At 41.2% G+C, this 23,488-nt stretch overlaps 2 protein-coding genes across 4 annotated transcripts in view; one reads left to right on the plus strand and one right to left on the minus strand.

Annotated features, from left to right (window-relative positions):
• Positions 1-303: 303 nt before the first annotated feature.
• Positions 304-21,887, plus strand: LOC128738630 (uncharacterized). 3 transcript variants are annotated; one of them, XM_053833917.1, is made up of 3 exons: positions 304-897; positions 20,387-20,723; positions 20,783-21,597. In XM_053833917.1, the coding sequence occupies exons 2-3, from the start codon at positions 20,396-20,398 to the stop codon at positions 21,040-21,042; spliced, it is 588 nt and encodes a 195-aa protein (XP_053689892.1). In that variant the 5' UTR covers positions 304-897; positions 20,387-20,395; the 3' UTR covers positions 21,043-21,597. The 3 variants fall into 3 exon arrangements, with proteins under 3 accessions (XP_053689892.1, XP_053689893.1, XP_053689894.1); XM_053833918.1 differs by lacking the exon at positions 304-897 and adding an exon at positions 974-1,226 and having other exon boundaries at positions 20,783-21,886; XM_053833919.1 differs by lacking the exon at positions 304-897 and adding an exon at positions 999-1,092 and having other exon boundaries at positions 20,783-21,887.
• Positions 21,791-23,488, minus strand: part of LOC128738623 (uncharacterized) — an 89,071-nt gene continuing 87,373 nt past the window's right edge. The window contains exon 4 of the mRNA XM_053833910.1: positions 21,791-22,719. Coding sequence (XP_053689885.1) covers positions 22,143-22,719 — 577 coding nt within the window. The 3' untranslated portion in view covers positions 21,791-22,142. The remainder of the gene's footprint in view (positions 22,720-23,488) is intronic.

Below are 23,488 nucleotides of genomic sequence, written 5' to 3' on the forward strand. Positions count from 1 at the left end.
TTTTTTCGGTTCCATCAAATTTATAAATTAAGGTATAGATAATGAATAGTTTGCATTATTCATGAGGACATTAGAGCACCCTAGCTATGTCACTTTTTCCAACACCCCAGTCAGTGTGGTGTGAGCGACCAGTTCAGCGTCGACCACTAATAGGAAAGTTGACAGCACAGTAGAGTTAATGTACAAACCGTACAAACACAGAGCCCATCGATGTAAAGGCTCCTCGTCCGACAACGACAACTGTTTATAGCACGCCGCTGGGTTCGCATCGCAGCTGGTAGAACTATTTTTTGTTTGCCTTCTCAGCTTAGTCTATGACGGGACGCTCTTTGCTAGTGACGTGCGCCTTCTCTCAAATGCGGCCTACATCTTCATTGGGCACGTACTAATCAATACGAGTCAACCGCTGTTAACCAGTTACCGCTAGAGTTTCCATAAGGTTGTCGTCATATCGTGAAGAAGTTCGGATTTAATGACAGTTTTGAAAATTTTGTCATTCGGTAGACAAGGATACACTTCCGATGGCCACGCAATTGGTGTGCTTTCGATGCACCTGCCATTAGAAAACACATCCGGAATGGGCAGTGTAGTGAAAGACACGCGAACCGGAAATGCGGTTAATTGTGCGGTGTCCTTTGCGTTGAGTCAGCGTTCGAGTAAATAGTGCTCAGCTCTGTGACTACGTGTCGAAACCGCGGAGGTGGTTGCAAATCGAATCACGCTCAAGTCTAGGGATGTTATTACCCAAAGTGATAAAGAAAGTTAAAAAGTGTCCTTAATTGTATTTTGCACGAAGAGTTATTGTGTGCCTGTGTGCAGGGTTGAGTACATTCGAAGCAAAAAGTAAAGGAAACGCTGTTGGTTGGAAACAAACGGAGTAGCGATCGGGCTGATAAGGTTGTTAAATACATACATATATAGTTCTATCGGAAAGCCGGCAAAAAAGAGCGCATGGCAAAGAGTAAGAGGGAGGAGAAGAGCATGAAGGAGGAGTGTAAAATAATAATGATTGTAGCTGTAAAAGTGTAGCCGTGAATAGAAAATCTTTGATGTGTCGTGATTTATTCGTTAATGTCTTTTGGTCAATCAGCGGTCTGTGGTTTATTACTGATAAGAAACGATAAACTGATGATTTTAAGATAGCAATATATAACAAAAATTCTAACAATATTTGCACAGGTTATTTTTTTATACGTTGCTGTTATCGTTGTATATTAAAATATCAGGTAACATTATATAGTATTAGATTATTTTCCTCGAATGTAAAATTCACAGCATTGCATGTTGGTAAAATCCTATGCTTTTATCACTTTGAGGATTTGATTTTAATTTGCTTAGCAAATTCGCTTTATGCCCACTTTAAACGTAAACATCTCTGCTCTGAGCTTTTTGAATCCAATTTGTTCAAATTGAAGTGAAAAAACTTCATTAATTTAAGCTTGAAATTAGCATGTCAAACCAGGTAACAATGTGAGTTTTGTTGTACCCTTATTGTAGTTTTTATGACCAGCGTTGGCCAAGAAAACCACAATTAGTGTACAATATAACTCGCATTATTACTTGAGATAATTGGACTATGAGAACTGTGACGATATCGGCTCAATTTGCAATTTTAAAATTCCATTATTTCAAACCACAGAAGTACATTCTAGGTAATTTATGGATAAAAAATACATAAAACGCCATCCATAATCGTAAATAAAATTTCCTAGAGGAGCTCTTAAGTCGCAAGTCTAAGAACTGTTTGACATTGCGAATTGACGAATTCTCTTGCTATTGCGGAGATGCGACATAACACAATTTGCAAGAGCACTTTACTAGGTGGCATTGACCAGCTTAATGTCACAATAGTTACAGCTACAGTAATTAAGGTGGTCGCCCTTTATTAGATGGGTTAATCCATTTTTCTATCCAATACTCTAGTTATTTCTCCTGCTCCCAAATACTGGAAATTATCCATTGAAGTGCCATTACTGGTGATTCCTTACCATGTATGTAAAGTTCTGCTGGGAGGCGGTCCTTTCCGGTGAACCTGTGAGTTTTCAGATATCCGGAACTCTTCAAGAACTTGCCCGAGTTATAAGCCCAAAATACTTATTAAAATTCTTCTCGATCTCTGTCCTTCTTCGGGTGCTTTTTTCTCTAAAGATTCTCGTTTCCTTGCCCAAATTCCCCTCCGTCTTCTCTTACAGCTTAGATGGCTGAGGCTGAGACTCATTCTGTGCCAAGAACTTGTCTTCATTGTACTTGGGCTTAGGCTACTCGTCACCAATCCGTTGAGGGTCTTCACACACGCAAGGTGACTTCTAGGAGTTCGAGCCATCCAGCACGTAGAAATCGGACTTACAACAGAATTTGAAGTGTTTATTTGAAATTGTACTTGAATTAGACTTGGAATTGGATTGTAACTTTGACTTGAAATTAAGTTCGAAATTAAGCTTAAAATTGGAATTGAAATTAGAGTTCAAATTGTATTTGAAACTGTACTTGAAACCATTAACTTCGACTTTCAATTGAACCTAAAATTGAAGTTAAATTAAACATGATATTGGGTTTAAAATCGGTCATTTTTTTGAACTTGACATTAAACTAGGCTTGAATATAAACTAATTTGAACTTGAACAACTTGAAATTTTACTTCAAACTAGAAATGGACTGGAAATTAGACCAAAAGTTTCACTTGAAATTAGAACGGACAATTTTCGTGTTATTCTCTCACATGTTTTACCTAATTTCTGTTCCACTTGTTCTCTTTTTCAGTCCAGTTTATGGTTTTTTGCTCCGTGTTACTCCTTTGCTGTACCGTTTTCCTGGTTTTTGTACTCACTTTCTATCCGTTTCTAGAGTAATAACGTCTTGTTTTCCTTTTTTATATCTCGTGCTTCCTGTTTCATTGTTTCGTTTATCTTCGTTTCCTGTTCCACTTTTGCTTATTTTCAGTCCTGTTTTTCCTCGTGTTTTTACTTGGTTTTTAGTATTTTCTTTTCCGTCTTCAGCCTTGTCTTTTAGCATTTTCCCTTCTTTTCATTTCCAGTTTTCATATTTTTCTAACTCCATTTATCTCCCTTTCTTCTAGTTTTTCGTCTTTATTTGTTTTTTGGTTTGCTGTCTTTTAATTCAGTTTTTAATTCTATTTTCCTATTCCTCTACGGTTTTACTACTTGTATCTCGTTTTTCGTATTTTTGGTTTCCGTTTTACGTTTTTCTTTAATCCGTTTTTCCTGTATTTGTTCTTCTTTCTCTGCCCAATTTTCCCATTCTCCTTTTACATTTGACCGTTTGACCTCTTTTTCCCGTTTTTCTCTATTTTTGTTCTTTTTCTCTCGCGTTATTCTTCTTTTCTCGTTTGGGGTCTTTTTTCTGTTCCGTTTTTCCTTTCTTATCTCGACTTCCCTCTTTTTTCTCATTTTTCTTTTTTCTGCAGCTGTCCTTTTTTGCCCTTTTCCTGAGCCCTGAAACGCCTTTGTTTTGCTTTTCATCTTTTTTTGTCCGTTTTCCCCCTTTTCCTCTTCGCATGTCTCTTTTTTTGTCATTTTCTGTCCCCTCTCTACTTTTTTATTTTTTTCGGGTTTCGTCTTATTTTCATCGTCGCTTTTTAACTCCTTTTCTATCCTGTTTTCGTTCGTTCGTCTGTTCCGTTCTCATTTCTCTTATTATATCTTGCTTTACCTTCTTTTCTATCAAGTTCTATTTTCTGCCTCCGAAACATGCACGGAGCACATCGCTCACTCCCAGGTAGTTTTCATCAGCTACGTCAATTAACCCATTATAACCCGGGTATACCTAAACTTGGACCAAATGAAGTGAAACTGTGTAATCATGATGGCTCGAATGTGTCGGGAAACTTAAAATCGTCATTTGGAATGGTTTCAAGGGTTTTATATTTCATACGCTCAGTTTCAAACAAACAAATTACAAAGTTGTTTACATATTTCTTATCGAATTTTGTGCTAGACTTTACATATAAATACCATTTTACCATTCATTTTTCGACACAAAATGTAGACTTTTGCATGCATTTTGGAAACGAGGTTTTTTTCGCCATTTTTTCAACTTTTTTTCCGCCATTTATCATAACTTTGCACTGTTGAAAATACAGATGAAATGACAAAAACTGACAGATTATTTCACACACACATCAGATTGATGTCTTATCTCTCTTGTAGGGATATATTTGCAATGCTAACTATTGAAATTCAGCAGTAATCAAGTTTTGAAGACGAGGTATGATATATCATACGCTAGGACATAATGGGTTAATCCGGAAAACCGTTGTCGTGCATTATTTGACTGTTCACGCTCAACTGTATCGTATGCTGCCCTGAAATCTATGAAAATGTAATGCGTGGGCACGTTGTACTCCCGAGATTTCTGGAGGCTTTATCGGAGTGTGAAAATTTGGTGCGTAGTAGTCCGGTGCTTCGAGAAAACCAGCCTGGCGCTGAGCTTCGGAATACCTTGCTATTGAGAATATATGACGTAATAAGATCTACTAGTGCCATTTTGTTAGTGTTTAGTAGTTCCTTCTTGCTTTTGTAGAGTTCGACTGGATGTCAGGCGGATCTATTAATCGACAGCTGTCCGATTTCTAATCGGATCTTTTGGGTATCGAGAACCGGGATTATTATTTGAGGGCATTGGGTTAAAATGCCACTGCGACAGTCGTAATGATCGTCTGTTGTGGCAGTTTAACTTTCATACTGCCTTCTTCTGTCATATCGCCATTGAGACAGCTCATGTACTGATCAGGCTTTTCTCCACGTCCGTAATTATATCAGGTTTTAGTGTGTATCCTTTACGCAGTTGCTCGAACGTTTTTTGGTTTACAAATCCCCTGGCGGAGGTCCGGATACTATTTTGCTGCGAGCTAAATGTTTGCGAACCCACATTTGAGAAACACTGCTTTACGAGTTTGGTTCACTATGACTATGAGAAGGTACTTGCGCATGTCATTTTAGTTGGAATAGTTGTTTGTATTGTTTACGATCTCTACCCAGCTAGCATTTTCCTATGTATATAATAGATAAAAATCAGCATTACGTAAAGATATACATGCTAATAAATCGTATTTGATGCGCAAAATTGTCATATCCGTATTATTTTGGAGGCGAAATATGTGATTAGGAATAATTATAAACGTTACGACTATATAAGTATTTATATCCGATAAATTATATTGTTAAATTGGGTTAAATTAGGCTCCACTGAGTCGTACTGCTTTTGCAGTCGATCTGGAGTTCCGCAAGGAAGCAACTTAGGCCCATTACTGTTCACAATATTTTTAATGACGTCTGCTCAGTGATCCCATCGGGCTGCAAGCTACTATACGCTGATGATCTAAAGATATTTCTCTCTGTACGATCTGTCGAGGACTGCAAACTATTACAAGGCTTTATCAACCATTTTAGAAAATGGTGTCTTTTAAACAACCTGCCCATCAATACTTCCAAATGCTCAGTCATCACCTTCACACGAAGCAAAACACCAATTCTCGCGTAACTTTTCAAAAGGACCTAAGTAACATTGAGAGACTCTCTTTGGCGGTCCTCTCTTCAGATTATTACGGCGACATGAATGCATTCCAACAAAAAACTTCCTCACGTTTAGCTAGATAATGACGCTAGCAACCGATTCATGCAAAGCTGGTGTTTTAAAGTGCATTTGCATTACCGTGGGAGGTGAAAGAGAAGAGGCACGAAGAGAATCTCTCATTGTTACTTAGGTCCTTTTGAAAAGTTACGCGAGAATTATACAATCGACAACTCTTGTCTTGTGCGGGAGAAAGTTTTTGAGGACCTAGGAGTGGAGCTGGATACTAGAATGGCCTTCAACAACCATTACTCAGACATTATTTCAAAGGCGAATCGTAATATGGGTTTTATCAAGCGCGTGGAGAAAGATTTCCGCGACCCATATTGTTTGCGAGCTCTTTACTTTTCCCTAGCACGCTCCAACGAATCTTGAGACGGCTTCTGTGGTATGGCGTCCGTTTACAAATATTTGGTCACCAAGAATCGAAGCCGTGCAACGCAGATTTATCAGGCACGCGTTAAGACATCTCCCGTGGTCGGACCATCAAAATTTCCCACCCTATGAGGACCGTTGTAAACTGCTGAATATTTTACATAGGGTAAAAGGAGAAACGTATCCAGAGCCGTCTTCGTTGCCCAACTCTTGAAATGGAAGGTCGACGCTCCAGAACTTTTACGTATGATAGATGTGAATGTTATGCCATGACTGCTTAGATCCCGAGGATTTCTACGGCCTGCTTTTCACCATACATGTAACGGACTACATGAGCCAATTCAGGCGATGTGTTGTTTATTTAATTAGGTTTATGAACATTTTGACTTTACGATATTGACGAATACTTTTAAGAATAGGATAAGAAATAGTGTGAATTAATGTGAATTTTATGTCTCTATGTTTGATTAAGTTTGTGTACCAATGTTACTTATGTTATTTCATAAGATGATGGGTTTTTATGCCGATTTGAGAATGGGATAAAATCTCAACTCAAATATTGTGCTGAAAATAGTATTTATGTAACTCATTATCGCTATATACAATTTGGGCCCACTTTATCAAGTTTTAGTTACGATTTCGAATTTGTTAAGAGATATTTACGATAATTTTCGATTGATATTACATTGATTACGAGTTGGTGTTTGATGGGTATCCTCCTTCTGGCGCATTTTCCTCCTTAGGATCGTGGTCAACTCATTCTGAGCTCGTCGCTTGCTGGCTTTTCTTGTCAAATCAGTTATTTTGTGCACTCAGGGTTTCTCCAGCTAGCATCGCTATTTCGGCCTCAATGACGACCAACCGTATTATGGCCCATCCGTCTTCGAGGGTCAACGCACCTAACTCCACAGAGTAGGGAAGAGCCTCATCCATCGTTGTCGATTAGATCCGTTTGTCCGGTTATTTCCAAGTGGCCTTGAGGATCGTTTTGCGGTGAAAGGACGTGCTTCGAATCACCAGGCCTCGGGAAGCTGCAAAGTTGATGCGCTACCGGAGGTTATTGTTTATGTCGGTGTGCCGGCTGGAAGACCGTATCGCTTCCCTCTCAACAACTCGGGTTTTATTACACTCCTATGATGGCATTTAAGATCAAAATTGGTTATAAAAACAACTATAACAGTGCAATAAAACTCACGTTGTTGCTTGGGCTACTAATCAGGGTAATCATATCCCCAAACCCCAATGACAATCTTGACATCTCGTGGCGAACAATCCCGTACATGCCGTACTACCGTACAATGCCTCCAACTGCGCGTAGAACGCTTCTTTCTCATCGCCGGGTCTACTTTAATTGAAGAAACAACCTTTTATACTCAACAGACACAGGCACATCTGCTCGTAAATCATGTTCCAATCTATCACGCAATCCTACATTACGTCCGACACCCGTTCCCAGTTCACTGATGGCTCTACCTCTTTGGTAAAACAGGCCCTTGTTACCACGGATCTTCTACACCTTCTCCGTTTTGCGATAGATCTCTTGCAGTGTAAGCTTCCATTCCATGTCCATTGCCCAGCTCTTTGCCGAATATTCTGAATCGATTTTTTTTGGTTATTTGGTTGGGTTCATTTTAGATAGATTGCTCTATTAGGGCCAAGCTCCTGAGTCACGTGTTGTAGCGTTTGAACAACCGCCTGCTGCGGGTCAGTTACTGTCGTGAGCCGCTTCCAACGTACTTTAGTTTACTTTACCAGTCGTGAGCCAGAGTGGCTCTTGCCGTATCAAGAATTCTTCTCCATTGCACTCAGTCCTGGGCTACTCATCGCCAATTCGTTACGTGTCGACACATGCAAGTCGGCTTCAACCTGGTCGAGTCATCTAGCACATTGGGCCCCTCTATTCCTGGTACCGCTGGATTCTTGAAGAGAATGGATTTCACTGCACAGTCGTCCGCTATCCTTGCGACGCGGCCGGCCCACCGTAGTCTCCCACCATTCGCCAGGTGTACGATGGAAATCTCTCCAAGCAGTGCCATCGTGATTCATACGCCTCCGCCACTCTCCGCTTTCCATTTGTATTCCTCCAAAAATAGTCCGCAGCACCTTTCGTTCAAATACGACAAGTGCACGTACATCTTCCGTAAGAAAAGTTATTGTCTCAAGTCAGTAGAGGACTACCAGTCTGGTTAGCGTTTTGTACATCGCCAGCTTTGTGCGGCAGCGTATGATCCGTGATCGCAGCGTCTTGCGGAGGGAAAAGTAGGCTCGATTTCCATGTTGAATGCGTCGTTGGTTCTTCTTACTCGTATTCCTGTCGGCAGTGATCAAATATATGAACTCATCAACCAATTCCAGTTCATCTGTTACTTACTATAGTTACTGTCCGTGGGAGGCATACGTTGCTTTCTCTGGAGCCTCTTCCTACCATATATTTGATTTTCGACACGTTGATTTGTAACCCAATCCTTCTAGCCTCCATTTTTAGTCTGGCGAAGATTGCCTCTGCCGTCCCAAAGATTCTAGAAATGATTCCGAGATTGTCTACGAAGACCAGGAATTGGCTACTCTTGCTGAAGGTCGTTCCTCTTGTTTTGATACCCGTTCGCTAGATCACACCTTCAATAGCGATATTGAATAACATACAGGACAGTCCATCACCTTGCCGCAACCTTCTGCGCGATTCGAATGGACTCGAAAGTGTCCCCGAAAAGTACACGTAGCACATCACTCACTCCAGAGTAGCTTTGATCAGCCGCGTCAGTTTGTCGGGAAAACTGTACTCGTGCATTATCTGCCATAGCTGTTCGCGTTCAACTGTATCGTATGCTGCCCTGAAATTCACTTGTCTGTTGAAAATATGGTGCGTGGACACGTTGTACTTTCGACATTTCTGAAGGATTTGTCGGAGAGTAAAAATTTGATCCGTAGCAGCACGGGCCCCCATAAAGCCCGCTTGATACTGCCCTACGAATTCTCTTGCTATTGGGGATAGACGACGCAGCAAAATCTGGAAGAGCATCTTGTAGGCGGCGTTGACTGCTGTCAGATGCTCAAGTCTGACAAGGCTATTTCTAGGGACAACACTCAGCAATCGCATGAATAATTCTTGGTTTCCACCGGGGTTGGTACTCGATCTCCACTAAGGTTGTTCGTGCACCAGTTAGTACCCCATGACAGCAATAGATAGATACACAGTTAGTGGATAGACACAGTAGGCACTGTATAGAATGCAGCACCGAGGATCTAAAAACAATAGGTTATCATTATTTTAGTTACCAACAGTTTGCAACGCTATGTTCATTAGAGTTTTTGGCTTTTCTATGATGGTACTCATTGGACATACATTGGACATATATTCGAAACATGACTCTTCCAGATTTTTTTCAGAAAAATGGTATCATGGGATAATTGAAGTAATCATCATTAAAACAGTTAAACTTTATCGTTGCACAACGATAGCGCAGCTGTTATCATCATCAGCAGTATTATTTTTATTGCTATCCTCTTCAACAAAAGGATGTTTGTCGTCTTGATACAAGGAAGTATAGAGTTAATAACCTATAAAACTTTCCTATAATCTATAACTAAAGCGTCTGTTGCTTTTATTTCGGGTCATGATCTCTTTCGAATAGAGTTATGTTCAATATGGAATGGAATATGTATTCATTAATTTATATGTTTACGTAAATTGACATGTTGTTTTACTAGTTTGATGAGTTCAAAAAAGATTACAAAACACTATAGAAACAATAACTAAACCTGCATGCACTAGCATAGGCTTTTAGCTACCTCATCCACTTCATGGGCGGTATTTACTTAGTTTTTGAACAACCATTAGCCAGTATCTGACTTAAGTCTTATCACTCAAACGTTTGTTCTGCTTTTTTACTACACATGAATGACTTGTCATAAAAATGGGTTTTAATGGAGTCACGTGGTATTTAGCTACATGAAATACTTATCATGAGTATGATACTCAAAAAAGATGACTCTGCTATATAAGAAGAACCTTTGTTATAGTATAACAAAGGTAAAAACTGAAGTAGGAAAATTCATTCATAAATGGATTAAACCTAAGCATTTTTGTTTCTAATGATATAGGTACTGAACAACACTTTTGCAAAAAGGCAGGTGATTTCTGAATCGAAATAAATGTCCATTTATCATCAATTCTCGGGTGAATTCACTTCAAAAGGCAACTCTTCTGATATCTACCTCTGCAATAGCACATTTAATACCAACTAGTCAAATTTTATTCGAATTACTAGGTACTCAGAAAGAAGCAAATATTTTTCCAAGGTGGAATTTGTGTTTAGCATATTTGTATACACAAACTTTAAACTTAAACAGAATTATAGGCTTATAAAGGCATCTTTCAAGGCTGCCGATACTAAAATCTGCCAGCAAATATCGTGTGCCCAACGGTTTGCATGCTTTGTTTTATGCTAATGTGGCAGGCGATTTGCATAGAAAAAGCTTCTTCCTTTAGCTTTTTCCCCAATTTAGTGCACTACCGGCAGCAAGGATTCGGACTTATTATACTGGGTGGTGTATCCTGGTTTTCATTACTGTACATACAAACTAAGCGGATCAGGATTCGAAAGGTGCACAATGTTTGTGGCCAGCCGATCGATGCACTGCGTTGACCTTTCTTTCGAAAGGGTCGTATAAATCGCTTGGCCATTGCTGGTCTCTCTCTCGCGCTGACCAGTATGGTTGCAAAGGCGCAGACATTATTCACAGTTGGCATTTTGAATCGTATTCACAAGGACGGTGGCACTATGCATCCTGTGGCTATTAAGGTTCCACTAAGCATAGTTTATTATAACCTTGTTTAAATAAATAAGTGCTGGTTTAAATTATAATTTTGTGTTACGGTAATAAGAGACCATAGTGTGGGTCCTGAATCAATATTCATTTGTGGGTAACAATAACAATTATCAACTAATAACCTTTTCTCATACATATTTTTAATGGATTCTGCAAGACACAAAAAGTGATTTATCGCAATGAAAATATGTCGTTCAAATAAAACATATTTTCCTTCCACCTTCCGAAGTCAATCAACAGCCTGCACACTCTTTTCGATTCGCACGCTTCCCCCCTCTATACAATGGAGGTCTTCGAACCTTGAGACTACATACACCTAATGCTACGGCATGAATTCATTGTGAATGGAGCCGCCGAGTTATTTGTTCGTCCCATTTGGTTCCGCATATTGATTCGTTACGAACGGAATAATTTATACATTAAGTTCTTTATTGTACCCCGGACCGGCAGCAGTTGGTACACATTGCCCCGTATAACATGAATCATGTGCATATCGATCGTCTTTAGTTAGTGCTTTGGCGTGGTGAGACAGCATGTCGCAACAACAACAACAACAACACAAAGAATGCTTTGTAACTAGCGGCTTTCACACGAGGACGAAGTTGGCACCCGAAAAGGGGCTTTATTAATTAACCCCATTTTTGGTCCTGTTCCAATGCTAGATAAGGGTGTATCGTGAATGGTTGATGTGGCATAAAATTCAGAAGAGTCATTAAAAATAATATTAATATTATGATTTATGAATTTAAAATTCCAGATAACCTTCATCTATAATTGAAAAATTTGTGTGCCTCGTAGTTTTTTTCCAATAAGTTGACAAACAAACAAGTGTTTGAAGTATCTCATCTGGGAAAGGATGTAGGAAAGAGTCAATAGGGTGGTAGCAATTGATCTGTTCTTTGATAGCTGGCTGCAAAGTTCGTCGAGTAAAAAACAAAAGGTCAAGTTCCGAATGCGGAATGCAGCACAAAGGCTTTGCTCTGTTTTTATTTAGATTAAAAAAAATATCTCCGCCTTTGGTTTGATTAGATGTTTGTAGTTCTCGTGTTGCTTAGTCGCTGTTTCAAACGGATTTATCGAACCAATTCGACATAACTGGAAACTGTTCTATGAATCTGTAACTTCAGTGTTTTAAAGATCTAAGTGATGTGGTCGCACGGAATGCAATAAACCTTCTTCTTTATTTTCAAACATGCTTGCAGTGACAGTTTTTAAAAAATACAAAATTTGGAAAAATTGGTTCGTCCACTACTGGAAAACTGCAACTTGCTGTCTAAAAATATATAGAACCTTGTTAAGTGAGCCATATCGAGCAACTTGACTCGACTCAGTGTATCGAGCAACTCGACTCGACTATCGAGTGTAGAGTGCTGGAAGAACGGGTAGCATAGTGGCTCAATTCACGACCAAAACAAAACAAACTCACTCGTCATTCACTGACCGCCAGGGAATCAACAATCACGAACGCACAAGAGACAAATATATTGTCCCTACTTCAAAATATTGCGACAATGTATGATGAAAGTTTGTCACTGTTGCGTGGAAGTTAGGTCAATAACAAATTATCGTAGCTGTTTATCGTATATACAGATGTTTCATCTTCAGGACAACCATGTTGTTGTCTGCGAAAGAGACACACTGCTGTATGCAATACGTATTGTACGCAACAAACGCAATCCTAATCATGTCACACTGTGTCAGCAGTGGCAGTGTTTGGTAGTTACCAAGGTAACATTGTACGCCAGACTTTGGATCAAAGCAAGCTAGTCATTTTCTTAAGGTTTTTACTGTTTGTGCCTTTTGGTCAAGTGGTATTGTCTTTAACCAGCTGACTTGCGACAAAGACATATTTTATTGTATACCTGCATCACCAACAACCAGCGTTTGTAAGAGCGAGTGTGTGTCAAAATACATTCGCACTTAAAGTTATCATTCTCAGTGGTGAGACGATCATTCATTGTCCTATTATTTTGTTATCGTGATACATTCTGGTTGCTACGTATGTTTGTTTTATAGGCGTTTTTGTCGGTTATTTTTGCGTGTGAACGATGGTATTTTGATTCCCTGCTGACAGCTGAGCAACGAGCTTTAGCGGTCGACTCAGCCGAGTTACTCCACAAATCGTGTCGTGGGTGACTTACATAATACCAAAAGTAGACCAGTCGAGCAAACTGACAGTCGAAGTGACTTACATAATGGGGTCCATAATCCTCAGCATTACCATAACAACATGAGGTCGAGTGTCATGCTGTAGAGTCACTTTTTCATGCCTTTGCCCGTAGTTTGTCCGTTTTTCTCGCAGTGCCCGGGTCAATCGCATCAATTAAACTCAATAGCATTTACCAGTGATGGTTTGTTCGGTTTCAACAACTCATGAAAAATAATACCAACCTGGTTCCATAAAATACCCAGCATAACCTTCACAGCGTGAATATTATTGGACCAAACCGATGATGTAGAAGCAATAAGACCAGGGAGTTTCTATGACTTTATTTTATTTGGGTTGTCAAAATAAAACTTGTAACAAATGGTTAGCTCAGCGCCACTCTTTCTTCCAGGGTCGGGTCGCCCAACACTGACTGCTTGCTAACGACCGCTTTACTTACCTGTATACCACAGACAACAGCTGGCTTGACAAGCTTTAGCTTCTCCTCTAAAGAATAACTATTCTATTAACAAAACATATTTATCGATAGGATATACGATTTAGGAAAAGGGATAGGGTTATGTTGCGGCCGTGCACGGTTCTTTGGAGGTTGGATCTCATTCCGGTTTCATGCGGAGCATAAAGAGGCTGACTTACTCTCGTTCCTGATCTTCAACGGGAACGTATTTTACTGCGCTCCGTTGACGTAGTTCTCGACGAATTTTGTTCGGTTCCGGTGATCACGGGAACGAGGGACCTTCTTCTGGTGCTGGGATGCGGAGGGGAATCTCATCGGCCTCCGCGTTGATGAGCTTTAGCCTTCGAAACGTCCGTTTCCTCCTATCAACAAACCCGTGTGACGACGATGATTTCGGAAAGGGCTCACCGATCACCACCACCTTTCCACAGTTCGGCGTATAGCTGTAAACGGTAGCTAGCAGATAACATTCACGGACGACTGGTCCGCCAAGGCCTTCTGGCACTTCTTCCGGCGCAGAGTGAAGTTTTAATAGAACTTGATGCCACTACGGGCCACAACGGACGATGTTCCAGTAGATGCACGTGGTACGCAACAACGATCGTACCTTACGACTAGTCTGGTCTGGATTACTGTTTCTTGGGACGCGTTGGCTGGGCGTCGTGAAGGTATACGAATAATGGCAACAACTACGAGCCGTAACGTTTGGTGTAGATAATTGGACAAGTGGGAAACACCATGCCCACAATTCTGCCTCCGTTTCGGGAAAGCTATCCTGTTTGCTGGTTTACAAACGACACCAATGACTCGACGGATTTTACTACCGGTTATTGCGGATTACGGTTACTTGGCCGAACTCGGGGATAACTTTCCCACACGCGAATCACTGTGACTACTCCCGACCACTAACGTGGCTAGTGTTCTCTGCGGACGTCCACAGCTAACTGCCGTTTGTTCTTTTATTGCCCTTTATTCGTCGTTTACAAGCCAGACAAAGACCGAACTTCGTCTTCCTTCTTTGTCAAAATCCGGATACCACAGGGCTGTCAACTTTAGGACGAATTTCCTTGTGCGAGATGCTAGACGTTTTCTTTAGGGGTGGGGTTGATAGGGACTATTCACAGTTAGTATTTTTTCTAACCCTAGGTTTTAGCTTTTATCCCTATCGTTTTATAAAGCTGCGTAGGTTGACTGTGCCATAGAGCGAAACTATTGTTAACGGTATATCACCGGTAACAAACTGATTTGCATTACCCGTCACGATGCGGTACAGAAAGTCTTTTTCTTTTTTGCTGCGTTGACAGATGTGAAAACGACCCTCAACGTCCCTTAACTTAACTATGTGGTTTCTATTATAAATTCCTTTTTCAGTCATACTTACTTATCCAACAATTTTTTTTTTGAATAGCAGCTTGTTCAACCATTGTATAACTAATTGCCGAGTAACAAGCGATTGATAAGCTGTTATTCAACAAAAGTGTTCGTTGGGTACTTACTTAATTCTCAGTAAACAATTTGGTTTGTATATTTCGGTTGCAACTGAGAGATACGAAATCATATCCGCACGAAAAAGTTATATTTCACACCACATAAGAACATATAAGTACCAAAGTGGAGGCAATGTACGTGCAAAAATTTTGATAATTCTATCTTGCATTCTATACAACAATTTTTGGAACACGCAACTTAATAATCCTCAATATACGATTAAGATATAACTAAATGTTACAGTATAGATGACTGCTTTACAATTCACAGCAATAAGTTGTATATGACGACACGCACGACCGCAAAACAACTTATTGTACACTTCGCCTTGACATACTCTAATCATTATGCAATTCCAATGTAAAATTGACTTGCATACGACTTAATGTGCACTTTCTATTACGATCTTGTGTTATCTGGGTTGGCCTAACGTCTTATGACAAGGTCTGCGTAGTATAATTTCTCCATCTATTTCGGTCCATGGCAACTGGTCTCTAGTTCCGCGGGCGCCCAGTGTTCGCCAGATCTCGCTCCACCTGGTCAGCTCACTCGCTGTGCCCTCTTCGTCTTGTTCCTACCGGATTCGATGCGAAAACCATTTTCGCAGGATAGTTGTTCGGCATTCTAGCAACATGTCCTGCCCAACGTATCCGTCCAGCTTTAATCACTTTCTGAATACTGGGTTCGCCGTTGACGCGTGAACTCGTGGTTCATCCTTCGCCTCCATGCACAGTTCTCTTACACTACGCCAAAGACGGTTATTAGCACCCGCCGTTCGAAAACTCCGAGTGCTCGTAGGTCCTCTTCTAGTAGTGTCCACGTTTCGTGCACCTAGAGGACAACCGGTCTAATTAGTGTTTTGTACAGTGTGCACTTGGTACAAGGGCTCAGAATGTTCGATCGCAAGTGTTTGTGAAGTCCGTAGTAGGCCCGATTACCACTGATAATACGCCTTTTAATCTCACGGGTGGCATTGTTTTCCTCTGTTGCCAGTGAGCCAAGGTATACAAACTCGTCGACTACCGCAAACTCATCCCCATTGATTACCACGATACTGCCCAAGCGGGCCCAGTCGCGATTGGTCCCGCCCGCCAGAATATACTTTGTTTTAGACGTATTTATCTTCAACCCAATCGTCTCTGCTTCGCGTTTTAGTCTGGTGTACTGATCTTTCATCGCCTCAAATGTTCTGCCGACAGCATCCACGTCATCAGCTAAGCAGATAAATTGACTGGATTTGTTGAAAATCGCGCCCCGCATTTCGATCACCTCACTTACTTACTTAGGTGGTTTGCCGTCCTAAGACAAAGCCTGTTGAACAAAGTTTCTCCATGTAACTCGGTTGAGGGCTATCGCTCTTCAATTCCTCGGACACCGAGTACTCTCCGTCAGATCTCGCTACACCTGGTCTAACCATCTTGTTCGCTGCGCTCCTGGTCGTCTTGTTCCTACTGGATTTGAGGCGAACACCATCTTTGCAGGGTAGTTGTCTGGCATTCTAGCAACATCCCCTGCTCATCGTATCCGTCCAGCTTTAGCCACCTTCTGGATACTGGGTTCGCCATATAGAGCTGTGCGAGTTCATGGTTCATCCTCCGCCTCCATACTCCGTTCTCCTGTACGCCGCTGAAGATCGTTGTTAGCAATCGTCGTTCGAAAAGTCCGAGCACTCGCAGGTCTTCATCTAGCATTGTCCATGTTTCATGCCCGTAGAGAACAACCGGTCTAATAAGCGTCTTGTACAGTGTGCACTTTGTACGGGGACTTAGTCTGCTCGACCGCAATTGCTTGTGGAGCCCATAGTAAGCACGACTTCCGCTGATAATACGCCTCCGAATCTCACGGCTAGTATCATTGTCCGTCGTTACCAGTGAGCCAAGGTAGACAAATTCATTGACTAGCTCAAACTCATCGCCGTCGATCTATATACTACTGCCCAAGCGGTGTCGTTCGGCCTCGGTTCCGCTGGCCAGCATGTACTTTGTTTTAGACGTATTTACCTTTAACCCAATCATTTCTGCTTCCGGCTTTGAAGTTAACGAACAAATGATGCGTGGGAACTCTGTATTCATGGCAGTTTTGGAGGATTTGCCGCAGTGTAAATATTTGATCCGTTGTAGACCGACCTTCGACGAAGCCGGCTTGATAAGTACCTACAAATCTGTTCGCAATTGGTGATAGTCAGCGGTAAATGATTTGACTTTCGATCGCCGTGAGACGAACACCTTCAAACGCAATGTTGAATAGCAGGTATGAAAGACCATCTCCTTGTCGAAGTCCCCTGCGAGATTCGAGTGGGTCCGACAATCCACCCGAGATTCTCACACAGCACTGGTTCCCATCTATCGTAGCCATGATAAGTCTAGTAAACTTGCCCGAAAAATCGTTTTCGTCCAAAATTTTCCATAGCTCTTCTCGGTTTCAGGGTTCTCAACCGTACCATAATTATCGTGCCTGTACGATAATTTAGGAGTTTGTACCACTGACAAAAAACGTGTACGATAATTATCAGAAACACGATAATCACGTTTATGGACCCTATTCTGTAAGTCACATCAACCGACTCGACTCGAATCAAAACAGCAAAACAAATTAAGTTGAGACGTCACTTGATGACAGCAGATTCACTAGCTATCGTTGAGGTCAACGATTTTAAGCAAACAACCTTTAAAAGTACTCTGTAATTGTTCGTTTTCTCAATGCAATTTTTTGCGTGAATCTATGAAGTTTTAAGGGCCGTGCCGTATTGGTACGTTATGGTAGCGGTTGCGGCAAGTTGACAGTTCTCCCATACAATCTGTCAGATTGACGCAACCGCTTCCATAACGTACCAATTCTGCGCGGGGCTTTAAGGCTTCCATGCACGTATGTACATGTTGGCTGAAAATGTTGGTCAATTCATGTTCGGCCAACACGCTCGCCGGTGTTTGAGTGCCACGAACCAAGCTGGCAGAAGAGGATGTTGGGCGCGGCGCTCGACCGGAATGACCCTCCAACATTTTGTTTATCTCCAACCCAACATATGCGTACGTGTAAGGGGGCCTTTGCGGTTGGAAAAAGGTACGATAATTTCGACACAAAACCGACAATATTACAGCCCTGATACGATAACTGTTTTCTGCGATGTTGAGAACCCTGCTCGGTTTACACTATATCATATAAAAAGCAAAGCCATGGGTTTATACCGTCTTTAGACATTACCCTTCTTTATCGACAGACTTCGCAGCCGGCTGTTAGAGTACAGGAAAATTACGGGGCCAGTGCAACAATCCTACTGACTCTAACTAGCAAGCACCGCCTAGCCGAGATTCGAACATAAGACGACTGGCTTGTTAGACCAGCGTCGTACCTCGAAGCTAACTGGGCGGACACTATATCATATGCGGCTTTGAAATCGATGAACAGGTGACGCGTGGGGACTCGAAATTCGCAGCACTTCTGGAGGATCTGCGGTAGGGTGAAGATTTGGTCCATTGCAGATCGACCCTCCATGAACAGGGTTGCCACATGCACAGATTATTCTGTGTTTAACAGATATTTGAAAGAAATCGCCTGTACAGAATCTGTATGCATAGAATACAGATTTTCGCCAAATTACGCAGATTAAACAGATTTTTGAGCTTTTACATGCGAGTGAAAGAGACGGAAATAGTCAGCAAAATGATTGTCTATCTCTTTCACTCTCATTGTTTTGCATTGGACAGATTTTTGCACAGATATTTTTCCTCGCCGTACAGATTGTCAGATTTTTCCAACAAAAAACACAGAATTATATGTGGCATCCCTGTCCATGAAGCCGGCCTGATAACTTCCCACAAATCTATTGGCTATTGGCGATAATCGATGAAAGATAACTTGGCACAACACTGTAAGCGGCATTCAGGATAGCGATCCCTCGGTAGTTCGCACAATACAGCTTATCGCCTTTCTTGTAGATAGGGCAGATAACCCCGTCTTTCCACTCCTCCGATAGTTGTTCCGTATATTGACAATCAGTTGATGTAGACAACCGGCCTACTTGTCGGGGCCCATTTTTATTAGTTCCGCTACAATGCCACCCTTTCCCGCTGCTTTGTTGATCTTCAGCCGCTGGAAGGCTTATTTAACTTCCCCTATCGATTGGGGTGGCACATCTTCGTTGCTTGCTACACCAATGTGGTCACTTCCTCCGCTGTCATGGTCTTCCGCCTGCACGCCATTCAGGTGTTCATCGTAGTACTTCTTCCACCTTTCGATCACCGCACGGTCGTCAGTCAAGATACCTCCATCTTGATTTCTGCATATTTCGGCGCAAAGTGAGATTCGTTGAGTCTGATAGAACTTCCGTGTGAAAGTGGTACAGTTGCTCGAGTTCTTCACACTCCTTCTCCTCCTGGTGGCGCTTCTTCGCCTTGCCTTGAAGAGTCGAGTTTGCTGTCTCCGCTTCTGTTTATATCGCTCCACATTCTGACGGGTGGCTCTACGCAGCATTTCTACCCGCGCTGCGTTCTTCTCAGCCAATAGCTGCTGGCATTCCTCGTCAAACAATCTGTTACGTCGATTCGGTGCCACACGGCCTAGGACGTTCTCCGTTACGATGTTAATGGCTGTTTTCACGGCATTCCGACAGTCAACTCAAGAGAGACTTCATCCAGCTCACCTTCTTCCGGGAGCGCGGTTTCGAGAGATAACGCGTAGTTCTCGACGCCATCCTGTTGCTTCAATAGCGATAGATTATACCGTAGCGGGCGCCGGTATCGTAAGTTGTTCACAACAGATAGTTTTTGACGTATCCTTACCATAACAAGGTAGTGATCCGAAACAATGTTAGCGCCCGGATAGGTTATGACGTCGATAATGTCTGAAAAGAGCCGACCATCTATCAGATCGTGGTCGATTTGTGATTCCGTCTGGTTGGGTGATCTCCAGGTGTACCGATGGTAACTCTAATTATTCTATAATTTTTGCAGATTTTGGTACAGGTTTGATAAGTATCGAACTATCAGTTCCAGTATCATTTGGCAAGTTTCAAATTTGTACCAAAATATGCAAAAATAATGGAATAATTCAAGTTTCCATCACTACTGGTATTACCACAATTACTAGCGCATCTACCCTAATATAGAAAATAAGAAAGATAGAGACCTGTTGTCTTGACCAAAAATATTCGACATAAACAAATGTTCTATATTTTTCTGAAGAAAGTAAAGCCATAGCTCTTAAATCAAAGAAGTTGCGAATATGGAGAAATTCAGAACCAAAAGCTACCGTCAATAACACCAAACAAACATTTATTTGACTTTAGGCCATCCTTAAACACATGAGATGTAATGGATGGACGACCTTTCTAAATATTCTTATTTTTCATATACTCAAGCAAAGCAAATAGAAGATATGTATTCGTTCGCAGTATACTGTCTCTCAATATTATATCTCTCAATTATAAATATCTATCCTATAGCTACTAGGTATGTGAATCCTTTTTGTTTTCTTTCTTTCAGACGTAAAGAATGATTATATTCCTATATTTGGTTCTGGTTCTCGCATGGGCCTTGTTGATCATCGTTCTTAAGTGCAAAAAGGCTCGCGCCAAACGGCTAGCCGAACTGCAGGAAGCCTCCCAGTCTGTCCACGTGGTACAGATAGGGTCTAATCTATACGACATAATGGCCATTCAGCACCATCACCACCATCGGAGTCCGTACGGGACGATGTATGACTGTCTGGGAACGGTGGCCGACCAGCAGACAAACGGACGGTCCACAACGACCAACGTCACCCACTCCAATGCGGCTTTCGTGGGAGACGACGGTAGTGTTTATCCAGGGAGCAACATTCGTAAGTGCGTGCAGCAATAGTTTGGTTCAGTTTACTAATCTTTTCGTTATTACCGACAGCCCCTCTGGAGCCGCCGCCATCGTACGAGGAGGTAATACGATTACCAGCTTACTACCCTAAAGTGGAGACTTTTGTGCCGGAAATGGTGGTACCATCGTCGGTCCCCTCTCAACAGGCTCCGGAAACATCACCCGTGCCTCCTGTCTATAGCGATCCCGCGACTGGCGGAAATCGAAGTGACGTTCAACCTATAGCTACTATTGGAGAGCGCATAAAGCCAGCTTCAAGCACGGCAGTAACGTCAACGACAAGTTCCTAGTACCTTCGGTTATTAAAGAACACTAACAGTAGTTTGTATAGCAATTCGTGTTGTTACTAGGATTTAAGGCGCACCTTTTAGTACAGTTTTGTGCACAATTGGTTGGAATCTCAATGCTAGGAAGTAAACGTGTGAAATTTGTTTCCTGAATAGTGGACGAGTAACTTAAGATGACGCCCAGCATTTAGTTTTATCGCAGTTACTTTGGTTAAGTCATTTGATTATTAAAAAATATAAATATTTAAAGAAAAACAAGGTGGGATTATAATAAGTAAATAATGAAACATTTCTAATGTGTACCGATAAACTCTCTAGTTTTCACGTGTGATTTAATATCATTCTCAATAAAAGTGATGGTCCTCTGCTTAATGATGGTTCTACGCCTTCCAATCAATCATCTAGTTACGGATGCTTTTGTTGGACAATACAAAATGAATCTTCTATCAGATATGCCCGGTTTCAGATTATTTATTGATTTCAACAATATCAATTTATCAAAACAAAACAAATGGTTTGCCTTTGGTCTCAACGTTTTCGCGGAAGGCGAAAAATTTAAGTAAATTACGGATAGGTATGTAACGAATTAGATTGTAACACAATTCCTTAGTATTTCTTTGGGATATCTTTCTAGCATCGGTTTAACATATCAATATGATGAAAAGTATATTGCAATTTTTCATTATGTCATACTATTAGTGCTGTGATATTTCTATATATTTTTATGCAACAAAAATATGTAATAATCGTGTATTTCGAATCATTTACAACAGTTGGTTTGAAAAATGGCACAAGCAGTGAATGAAATCTAGTGTTAACAAACTGTTAAAGAGGATCCTAAGATTTAAATACTAATAAAATTTCTATTAACAATTGTTGAATTAAAATTAACAAACTCTCCAAATTATATTTACAGTGAATATTTACACACATCTTTTCCAAATGTGAAACCCTATAAATAACCAATCGGTTGAAACATCTGTGCAAAAATTTCAAAACGTTTTGCAATATGGCGATTTACAACTTAAAGGATCCCTCCCAGGACCTAGATAGGAATGTTAGTATTTAAAAAACCCTTTCTAAAACCCCCGCAAATCTGTCGATCATAAGCTGGTGGTGGCCTGCAGTTTAAAGTATCGATTTCGACTTTCGATTTCGTGCAAAGTTCCTCTCCGTTCGTCCACCGTGTAGCACGTACTCATCGACGGCATATTTCGATGGCCACTTTTTAGCCTGATAAATGCCCAGATGAATGCCATCAAGCTTGTCAGAATAATGAAGGCTCCCAGGCCTTCCAACACTGCTCTGCTGGCTCCTACGGAGGGCAACTTGGCGGCGGCCGCTTCCTCCAATCGCATTCGGTGCAGGGCTTCCATCTCGGAATCGCTACCTGCCCTCTCGATGCCACCGAGCATTTCGTCGTAATACGTTCCGGCTTCGTCCGCTTCGTCGTCCTGTCGATCGCCGTCGACTATGCGGCTCAGATCGGATATATCCGATTCTTTTGCTACCGGGCGGGAAGATGATGGCGATGGTGGTTCATTTAACTGAACTAATTCTTTCTTAATGGATTTACTCTTCGTTCGAATGGGAACCGACTGGGGAAGAGTTGCCACCTGGCATGTGCCCAAGAATTCGTCCTTGGAGATGTCTTCCTTCATGATGAGGCAGAATTTGTAGCTGAAATGTGAAAGAAAAACAGTATGAATATTGACACCAGAGATAATCCAAAGGACAGTCAAAATAACTAACAAGTGCGTCTAAGGGTCTGAAAATATCGAAATAGTATCACAAATTAATCTTTCTAAATTCAATTATAAATCGTTGTAAATCTCGTGAAGCTAATAAAAGGCCAAAAGTATCTCATTAAAGTATCAGAAATGTTTGAAAAAAATAATCCACACACAATTGAGTTTGGATCGCCGCAAAACGTAATTTGCGTTTATGAAATGCTCAAAAATATCACTAGAAATAAAACTGGAAAAGGGTAAGAAACAAAATAATCAAAAATTTAACTAAAAATCGCTCAAAAATGGTTGTAAAGACCAGAAAAATCCGAAGAAATCTGTCCTCAATTCAACTAGAAAAGGCTGATATAGAAAATGATCCCAAATTTAGCATTAAATCACCGAAAACACTTTTTAGTTTAATTTTACTTCCGTAATTTTAGTAACGGTAAAAAGCTTATAAAGGCCGAAAAACTTGCCATAATGTGCCAAACGACTTGGCTCGGCTTGCACACCGATTATTTACGGATGCTTCGATGAAATGGGTGCTTAGCTCTTTTGAACCAATGATATTTCCAGGTCCAGATGGTATTCCACCCAATTTTCTACAGAAAATAGACATTGTAATGTCCGAGCTCATCAACCTTTGTCGAGCCAATTTCACTTTGAGACGCATCCCAGAGAATTGGCGGACAGTAGAGGTGGTGTTCATGAGAAAAGCA

This window comes from Sabethes cyaneus, chromosome 2, assembly GCF_943734655.1.
Source record: "Sabethes cyaneus chromosome 2, idSabCyanKW18_F2, whole genome shotgun sequence".
NCBI classification, from domain to species: domain Eukaryota; kingdom Metazoa; phylum Arthropoda; class Insecta; order Diptera; family Culicidae; genus Sabethes; species Sabethes cyaneus.

Excerpts from the sequence above, each read along its gene's own strand:
- LOC128738630 (XM_053833917.1), top strand. The coding sequence starts at position 20,396 with ATGATTATATTCCTATATTTGGTTCTGGTTCTCGCATGGGCCTTGTTG. Across the intron at positions 20,724-20,782 it reads TTATCCAGGGAGCAACATTC|CCCCTCTGGAGCCGCCGCCA; the intron begins GTAAGTGCGTGC and ends TATTACCGACAG.